General features: G+C 49.1%; 1 protein-coding gene across 1 annotated transcript in view; it reads left to right on the top strand.

Annotated features, from left to right (window-relative positions):
• Nucleotides 1–10,000, top strand: part of LOC121585310 (vacuolar protein sorting-associated protein 13B-like) — a 719,687-nt gene that overhangs the window by 605,709 nt on the left and 103,978 nt on the right. The window contains exons 42-43 of the mRNA XM_045226113.1: nucleotides 409–614; nucleotides 938–1,308. Of these exons, the coding sequence (XP_045082048.1) occupies nucleotides 409–614; nucleotides 938–1,308 (577 nt within the window). The remainder of the gene's footprint in view (nucleotides 1–408; nucleotides 615–937; nucleotides 1,309–10,000) is intronic.

The raw sequence follows: 10,000 nt of genomic DNA, 5'->3' as shown, positions 1-10,000 counted from the left end.
GTGATCTTGTCAGCAGAATGGAGTAGAATGTTTGTGTAGATGTCACGGTCAGTGGTGGTACGACATAAAATAGAAAATATCGGCCGAACCTTCCACTGCCATTGAGACTTCCATGTATCTTTCTGATTGGGCACCTCACCTTAAAGGTTCTTTATTTCTTACTAGGTCTTTCTATGTTTATCTGCTGTCTCTGGGTAGGTCAGGATAGTGTTCTAGACAGTACTGACTATATTCAAAGAAGTGTTGTTCTCCTCCCTCCCTAGATCAGACCCGGAGGTAGAAAATATACACTAACAAAATACTGGAAGTGTTGATCATTGTTCTTTCTCCTCTCCCTCCCTGTTGTGACAGTGAGTCAGCTTTAAATACTGTCAATCTTTTAATATTTATTTATGTATGTCTTTACAGTTCTGACAGTGAGTCAGGTTCTCAGCAGGGTTCCTCGGGGTCCCAGCTTCTGCCCTGTGACCAGCTGGTGTCCCCCACGGCGCTGGCAGCCTGTACCCGGGTCGACTCCTGCTTCGCCCCCTGGTCCGTGCCCTCCCTGGGCGTCTCTCTCACCCTGGCACAGATACAGCTGCACCTCTGCCACCACCTGGAGCAGCTGGGCACAGGTACTGTAACACTGTCACACAAAGTGGAACTTTCCAGAAGAAAATCACAATTGGGCTTTTTTTTGCTATTTTCTCATGTTTCATCTCAAGGCGTTCTCTAGGAACATCATACAACTGATCAACTGTACTGGAACATCATACAACTGATGCAGTGTAACTACTGGAACATCATACAACTGATGCAGTGTAACTGTACTGGAACATCATACAACTGATGCAGTGTAACTGTACTGGAACATCTCTTTAGTTGTATATTTTGATTCACTCACATCTCCTCTGTCTGTCTGTCTGTCTGTCTGTCTGTCTGGCTATTCCCTCTCCAGTGCCGTCACGTCGACTCCGCCCCTTCCTGCCAGACAGGAAGCTGCCTCAGGAGCAGGAGTACCTGGTCATCAGGGCGCAAGAGCCGCGGGTGTTCCTTCGCCAGTGGAGTGGTGGTAGCGGTAAGGGTAGTTCTTCCCGGCTGTGCCAGGAGCTCCAGTTCTCCACTGAGCTGGACTGCAGACTGCTGGAGTACCGGAACCTGACTTGGCTCTGCCTGCTGCAGCCGTTCATACTGCAGGGCCAGGCTGCGGCCACGCGCTGCTCCAACAACATCCTCCTGGACGGGAACGTCTTCATAGACCCTGTCTACATCAGCATCAGCCAGTACACTGTACATACCCTGGATACAGCCCTACAGAGCTGGCAACAGGTGAGACTACTGTTAGATACTCATTCACCCTAATCCTAACCCTAACGTTCATCAACATCAGCCAGAACACTGTACATACACTGCATACTGCGCTGTAGGACTTGCAACAGGTGAGACACCCTGGACCAACACATAACTGATAAATGAAATGGGCGACTGCCATAGAAACAGCAGTGAAATGGTATGTGATGTTGGTGACTTATACAGTGTTAACAGACAGGCCTGAATGTGTGACTGGTCATAAAGGGGGTTCAGTGTCCAGTTCCAGATCCTAGCATTGCTCCATCTCAGCCATTAAACCCAGCTCCCTACAAGCTTGTTAAGACGTGCTAAAAGCTAGCTGCGTCCCCATCGTTGGATCAGCTAAGCAAATATCCAGTGACCTGGATCGGACTCAGCACCTCCCTCCCTGGTCTCTCCCTGTTCCTCATCAGCCCTGCTCTGGTCTGACCTGGTGTGCTCTGGCCTGATCTGCTCTGGTCTGGTAGCCAGAAGGCTGTGTGAAGGGCAAATTGTGAAAACATGGTAAAACTGGAGTGATGACACCTGCCAAGACCTCATCTGGCCCTGGTCTCTCTCTCTCTCTCTCTCTCTCTCTCTCTCTCTCTCTCTCTCTCTCTCTCTCTCTCTCGCTCCTCCTCTCTCTCTCTCTGTCTCTCTATGTCTCTCTCTCTCTGTCTCTCTCTCTCTCTCTCTGTCTCTCTCTCTCGCTGTCTCTGTCTCTCTCTCTCTGTCTCTCTCTCTCTCTCTCTCTCTCTGTCTCTCTGTCTCTGTCTCTTTCTCTCTGTCTCTCTCGCTGTCTGTCTCTCTGTCTCTCTCTGTCTCTCTCTGTCTCTCTGTCTCTCTCTTTGTCTCTCTCTCTCTCTCTCTCTTCCTCTCCTTCTCCCTCTCTCTCCTGGCCTCCCTCCCTGCCTCAGCCATGACTGTGCTGACTCATATAAAGGACCCAGGAGACTCAGGAGAGTTATGTGTTCTGATGAGGTCAACCTCTCTCCTCAGAAAATTAGAGTTATTTGTCTAGATCCAGCTGCTGGGTTTCTACCTGTGTGATCTGGAATGGTTTGATACAGATCTTTAGTTTACTAGATATGTCGTCTAAATGACATGACTGGAGTGGTTGCTTTTATTTGTTCAGTTGCGTAGTTGACTCCCAGCACGGGCAGCATTGACTCATCATGGTTTAAGATGTGATAGGCCTGACCCCTCATGATGAAATAATACTGTAGAAGTCACTGTTATGTGAATGTTCCCTATTTGAGATGGTTACTTCCCTCATAAATAAAGCTCCATCTAAAGGTCACCTTCTAACAGCTCCAGCAGAGGATTTCTGGACACTGAGTTGCAGTGAGTGGCCTCAGCTGTGACTGATCTGTGTCCATACTGGACCCAGTGCCAGCAGCAGATCAATGTGAGGGCAACAGCCACAGACAGACAGACAGACAGTCACACAGACAGACAGACAGACAGACAGACAGACAGACAGACATTGACAGTCACACACTCAGACAGACAGACATTGACAGACAGACAGACAGACAGACAGACAGACAGACAGACAGACAGACAGACAGACAGACATTGACAGTCAGACAGACAGACATATATTGACAGACAGACAGACAGACATTGACAGTCACACACTCAGACAGACAGACATTGACAGACAGACAGACAGACAGACAGACAGACAGACAGACAGACAGACAGACAGACAGACAGACATTGACAGTCAGACAGACAGACATATATTGACAGACAGACAGACAGACAGACATTGACAGTCACACATTCAGACAGACAGTCAGACATACATTCAGACAGTCTGACATTGACAGTCAGACAGACAGTCAGACATACATTCAGACAGTCTGACATTGACAGTCAGACAGACAGTCAGACATACATTCAGACAGTCCGACATTGACAGTCACACAGTCTGACAGTCAGACATTGACAGTCACACAGACAGACAGACAGACAGACAGACAGACAGACAGACAGACAGACAGTACATCTGATGTTGTTCAGGCTTTGTTCATTATGTCTCCTGATTCCCTGATTGTCTTGACCAGGAGACAGCAGCAGGCTTGTAACCCTTATAGGAACAGAGTGTTGGCACTCTGAAAGACCGCCGCAATTCTAACTAGAACGAACAACATGTGTGTAGGAAGAGGAGGAGGATAGGAGAGCGTTGTAGTGGTGTAGAGGGAGGCTGAAGACCAAACCTGATACACCAGGAATTCTATTGAAATATTTGGCCCACTTCAGAGGAAGCTGTGAACATGCTCCCAAGGAACATTCCTGCCCTCTGTTTCCCTTTTGGTTTCAGACAAAGTAAAGCTTGTACACTGAGGGAAAAAAGTATTTGATCCCCTGCTGATTTTGTACGTTTGCCCACTGACAAAGAAATGATCAATCTATCATTTTAATGGTAGGTTTATTTGAACAATGAGAGACAGAATAACAACAACAGAATCCAGAAGAACGCATGTCAAAAATGTTATAAATTGATTTGCATTTTAATGAGGGAAATAAGTATTTGACCCCTCTGCAAAACATGACTTAGTACTTGTTGGCAATCACAGAGGTCAGACGTTTCTTGTAGTTGGCCACCAGGTTTGCACACATCTCAGGAGGGATTTTGTCCCTCCTGAGTAGAGATCCAGCTTTATACAGGCTGTGGAGACCAGCAGAGACACAGCTTTATACAGGCTGTGGAGACCAGCAGAGACACAGCTTTATACAGGCTGTGGAGACCAGCAGAGACCCAGCTTTATACAGGCTGTGGAGACCAGCAGAGACCCAGCTTTATACAGGCTGTGGAGACCAGCAGAGACACAGCTTTATACAGGCTGTGGAGACCAGCAGAGACCCAGCTTTATACAGGCTGTGGAGACCAGCAGAGACACAGCTTTATACAGGCTGTGGAGACCAGCAGAGACCCAGCTTTATACAGGCTGTGGAGACCAGCAGAGACCCAGCTTTATACAGGCTGTGGAGACCAGCAGAGACACAGCTTTATACAGGCTGTGGAGACCAGCAGAGACCCAGCTTTATACAGGCTGTGGAGACCAGCAGAGACCCAGCTTTATACAGGCTGTGGAGACCAGTAGAGAGACAGCTTTATACAGGCTGTGGAGACCAGCAGAGACCCAGCTTTATACAGGCTGTGGAGACCAGCAGAGACCCAGCTTTATACAGGCTGTGGAGACCAGCAGAGACCCAGCTTTATACAGGCTGTGGAGACCAGCAGAGACCCAGCTTTATACAGGCTGTGGAGACCAGCAGAGACCCAGCTTTATACAGGCTGTGGAGGGAGGGAGGGAGGGAGGAATGCTCCACCACCACACAATCAGAGACAAGGGCCCAAAGGCCAGGCATGGCCCAGGCAGGGCAGACTGGTTACACAGAGCAGGGGGCGCTGTACCCCCCCCCCCCCCCAACCCCAACTTTCCCCAGGCAGGCCTACCCCCCAGCCCCAAACCCAGCTTTCCTCCCTTCTCTCCCTCTCCTCTCCCCGGGGAAGTGGCTTTAGGGGTTAGCCACAGTAAAGCACAGTAGTATTTACACACTCCACTTTCTCACAGAACACCAAATGTGCACTTAGGGAATCACAAGGGAGGAGGGCTTTTTCTGTTCCTGTTTGAATGATCCAGCCCGTATTTAGCCCCTGGGAAAGAAGAGAAGATAGATCCATAGCTAGTTATAGACAGATCAGGTTTCTGTTCTCAGCAGATGTAGCGGGATCTGATGGCCCATGCAGGAAACAGGGTTTGTACCGTAGGTGTTCCTTGATCTGATTATTGTCTGTTTTATAATGTAAACTTTACTGCCCATAATGTCGCCTCAACTTCTGCATGGCAAGGATCCAATTCCATGTATGTGATTAGTATTTCTCTCAGTGTATATTACTGTCTCCAGTGTGTCACGTCTATTGTAGATCTGTGTGACATAGAGAGCACCATATATACAGACGTAACAAGGCCTGATGTGTACAGGGAGCAGGAGGGGTAATGTAATATGTGACAGGATTATAGAAATGGATACTCTGGTGTCTGCTGGGACGTCTGCTGACAGAGGAACTGTCACTTTAACCCTTTAACAAGCAGGTTCTGTTGACTATCAACATACCACAGCAGTAATATTTGTCCACATAAAGCCGTTGATTGACAGAAGAGGAGGATAGAGGATCATGGGGGTGAGTTCGAGCTATTTTGATGCCTGTATCGTGTAGCCTTATGAATACTCTCTGTTAACTGATACCATCAAAAGACGGCTTAGCATGGCATCTTAAAGATGTCTGGAAGTTTAGATATCTGGGTGTCCCGTTGAAGGAGCCTCAGATAGCATTCCTCTATAAAGTGGGAATGGATTTGAACTCTGCCCACAGCTGTCCCATGCGACTGAAAAACTGTCTCTGTCCACCAGGTTTAATGGTGTAAACTTTCTCATCAGTTTTCAATAGCAACAACAGAACGTGTTTTTGGCTGTTAAACTCTCAGCTTTTTACTGCCAGTCTCGTTTAACTGTCACCCTGCTTCACTGACGTGGGGTCTGTTGTGTTGAGGTTGGACTGGTTCATGAGAAGCTCTCTGACGTGGGGTCTGTTGTGTTGAGGTTGGACTGGTTCATGAGAAGCTCTCTGACGTGGGGTCTGTTGTGTTGAGGTTGGACTGGTTCATGAGAAGCTCTCTGACGTGGGGTCTGTTGTGTTGAGGTTGGACTGGTTCATGAGAAGCTCTCTGACGTGGGGTCTGTTGTGTTGAGGTTGGACTGGTTCATGAGAAGCTCTCTGACGTGGGGTCTGTTGTGTTGAGGTTGGACTGGTTCATGAGAAGCTCTGACGTGGGGTCTGTTGTGTTGAGGTTGGACTGGTTCATGAGAAGCTCTCTGACGTGGGGTCTGTTGTGTTGAGGTTGGACTGGTTCATGAGAAGCTCTCTGACGTGGGGTCTGTTGTGTTGAGGTTGGACTGGTTCATGAGAAGCTCTCTGACGTGGGGTCTGTTGTGTTGGACTGGTTCATGAGAAGCTCTCTGACGTGGGGTCTGTTGTGTTGAGGTTGGACTGGTTCATGAGAAGCTCTGACGTGGGGTCTGTTGTGTTGAGGTTGGACTGGTTCATGAGAAGCTCTCTGACGTGGGGTCTGTTGTGTTGAGGTTGGACTGGTTCATGAGAAGCTCTCTGACGTGGGGTCTGTTGTGTTGAGGTTGGACTGGTTCATGAGAAGCTCTCTGACGTGGGGTCTGTTGTGTTGAGGTTGGACTGGTTCATGAGAAGCTCTCTGACGTGGGGTCTGTTGTGTTGAGGTTGGACTGGTTCATGAGAAGCTCTCTGACGTGGGGTCTGTTGTGTTGAGGTTGGACTGGTTCATGAGAAGCTCTCTGACGTGGGGTCTGTTGTGTTGAGGTTGGACTGGTTCATGAGAAGCTCTCTGACGTGGGGTCTGTTGTGTTGAGGTTGGACTGGTTCATGAGAAGCTCTCTGACGTGGGGTCTGTTGTGTTGGACTGGTTCATGAGAAGCTCTCTGACGTGGGGTCTGTTGTGTTGAGGTTGGACTGGTTCATGAGAAGCTCTCTGACGTGGGGTCTGTTGTGTTGAGGTTGGACTGGTTCATGAGAAGCTCTCTGACGTGGGGTCTGTTGTGTTGAGGTTGGACTGGTTCATGAGAAGCTCTCTGACGTGGGGTCTGTTGTGTTGGACTGGTTCATGAGAAGCTCTCTGACGTGGGGTCTGTTGTGTTGAGGTTGGAGGAGTTATGGAGAAGCTCTCTGGAACACACTAGTGTTGCATGACTGCTCAGAGGGGTGTGGTGGTCCACGTGTTAACTCCTCCTGGATCTGAACAGGGGTTGAATGTGTTAACTCCTCCTGGATCTGAACAGGGGTTGGAGGTGTTAACTCCTCCTGGATCTGAACAGGGGTTGGATGTGTTAACTCCACCTGGATCTGAACAGGGGTTGGAGGTGTTAACTCCTCCTGGATCTGAACAGGGGTTGGATGTGTTAACTCCACCTGGATCTGAACAGGGGTTGGATGTGTTAACTCCTCCTGGATCTGAACAGGGGTTGGATGTGTTAACTCCACCTGGATCTGAACAGGGGTTGGATGTGTTAACTCCTCCTGGATCTGAACAGGGGTTGGAGGTGTTAACTCCTCCTGGATCTGAACAGGGGTTGGATGTGTTAACTCCACCTGGATCTGAACAGGGGTTGGATGTGTTAACTCCACCTGGATCTGAACAGGGGTTGGATGTGTTAACTCCTCCTGGATCTGAACAGGGGTTGGATGTGTTAACTCTACCTGGATCTGAACAGGGGTTGGATGTGTTAACTCTACCTGGATCTGAACAGGGGTTGGATGTGTTAACTCCACCTGGATCTGAACAGGGGTTGGATGTGTTAACTCCACCTGGATCTGAACAGGGGTTGGATATGTTTGGAAAAGGTTCAAGTGATTGGTCATTTACCTGTTTTGGAATTGCGTGCTCTTGAACTTTTAGTGTGTTTGAGAAGCACTCTCCAAAGCCCAGTGTTTTCAATAAAAAGAGGATTGGGAAATTGAGTACAACTGAATGCATTCAACCGAAATGGGTTTTCCACATTTAACCCCTCTGAATCAGAGGTGCCGTGGGCTGCCTTAATCGACATCCACGTCATCGGTGCCCGGGGAGCAGTTGTTGTGAGGGGTTAACTGCCTTGCTCAAGGGCAGAACGGCAGATTGTTATACCTTGCCGGCTCAGGGATTTGAACAAGCAACCTTTGGGTTACTGTCCCCACTCTCTAACCGCTTGGCTACCTGCCGCCCCAGGATGAGGTGTCCACTGTTACCATGCAAGGTGACCTGTTGGGTCACAGGAACAATGTTGTCAGTTTGAGCAGAGCAGAGTAAAGGAGAGGAACATGACCAGACACTGTCTGCTTGGAGCTCACTGTGGAGGTGGGCCTGACTGGCTGGCTGGCTGGCTGACTGGCTGACTGGCTGGCTGGTTGACTGGCTGGCTGGCTGGCTGGCTGGCTGGCTGGCTGGCTGGCTGGCTGGCTGACTGACTGGCTGGCTGGATGGCTGGATGGATGGATGGCTGGTTGACTGGCTGGCTCGCTGACTGGCTGGCTGACTGACTGGCTGGCTGACTGGCTGGCTGACTTGCAGGCCGAATAATTGACTGGCTGATTAGCTGGATGGCTGTTTGACTGGCAGGATGAATGACTGACTGATTGAATGACTGACTGACTGACTGTGTGGCTGGCTGATTCCACCATATTGTTCTCTCCTTAAACTGCAGCTCAGTCTCATTTATGACTCTTATAGCAAGAATGCTTACTTTCGCTCAAGCTTTTTCCATGTCCTGTAAAAAAATGGTGTTGCTAGTTGCCTGCCTGCCTGACTCCAGTGGTGTGGTAGAGATGTGATGTGACCCTTCTTAGTGGTGATTACAGGTCTCCTGAAGGTTATTGGACCAGGGGGCAGACCATGGCCTTTTAGCCTAGTTCAGCTCCTTACACCTGGAGCTGGATCAGATCTGAACTCTGGAACTCCATCAGGCCATGTCATGATTAACATCCCCCACAGAGACTCTGGAACTCCATCAGGCCATGTCATGATTAACATCCCCCACAGAGACTCTGGAACTTCATCAGGCCATGTCATGATTAACATCCCCCACAGAGACTCTGGAACTCCATCAGGCCATGTCATGATTAACATCCCCCACAGAGACTCTGGAACTCCATCAGGCCATGTCATGATTAACATCCCCCACAGAGACTCTGGAACTCCATCAGGACATGTCATGATTAACATCCCCCACAGAGACTCTGGAACTCCATCAGGACATGTCATGATTAACATCCCCCACAGAGACTCTGGAACTCCATCAGGCCATGTCATGATTAACATCCCCCACAGAGACTCTGGAACTTCATCAGGCCATGTCATGATTAACATCCCCCACAGAGACTCTGGAACTCCATCAGGCCATGTCATGATTAACATCCCCCACAGAGACTCTGGAACTCCATCAGGCCATGTCATGATTAACATCCCCCACAGAGACTCTGGAACTCCATCAGGACATCTCATGATTAACATCCCCCACAGAGACTCTGGAACTCCATCAGGACATGTCATGATTAACATCCCCCACAGAGACTCTGGAACTCCATCAGGCCATGTCATGATTAACATCCCCCACAGAGACTCTGGAACTCCATCAGGACATGTCATGATTAACATCCCCCACAGAGACTCTGGAACTCCATCAGGCCATGTCATGATTAACATCCCCCACAGAGACTCTGGAACTCCATCAGGCCATGTCATGATTAACATCCCCCACAGAGACTCTGGAACTCCATCAGGCCATGTCATGATTAACATCCCCCACAGAGACTCTGGAACTCCATCAGCACATGTCATGATTAACATCCCCCACAGAGACTCTGGAACTCATGATTAACATCCCCTACAGAGACTCTGGAACTCCATCAGACCATGTCATGATTAACATCCCCCACAGAGACTCTGGAACTCCATCAGGACATGTCATGATTAACATCCCCCACAGAGACTCTGGAACTCATGATTAACATCCCCTACAGAGACTCTGGAACTCCATCAGGCCATGTCATGATTAACATCCCCCACAGAGACTCTGGAACTCATGATTAACATCCCCCACAGAGACTCTGGAA

Source organism: Coregonus clupeaformis, chromosome 17 (assembly GCF_020615455.1).
Source record: "Coregonus clupeaformis isolate EN_2021a chromosome 17, ASM2061545v1, whole genome shotgun sequence".
NCBI classification, from domain to species: Eukaryota; Metazoa; Chordata; class Actinopteri; order Salmoniformes; family Salmonidae; genus Coregonus; species Coregonus clupeaformis.
Note: the sequence above shows the minus strand (reverse complement) of the source record. Positions and strands in the feature narration are given on the sequence as shown.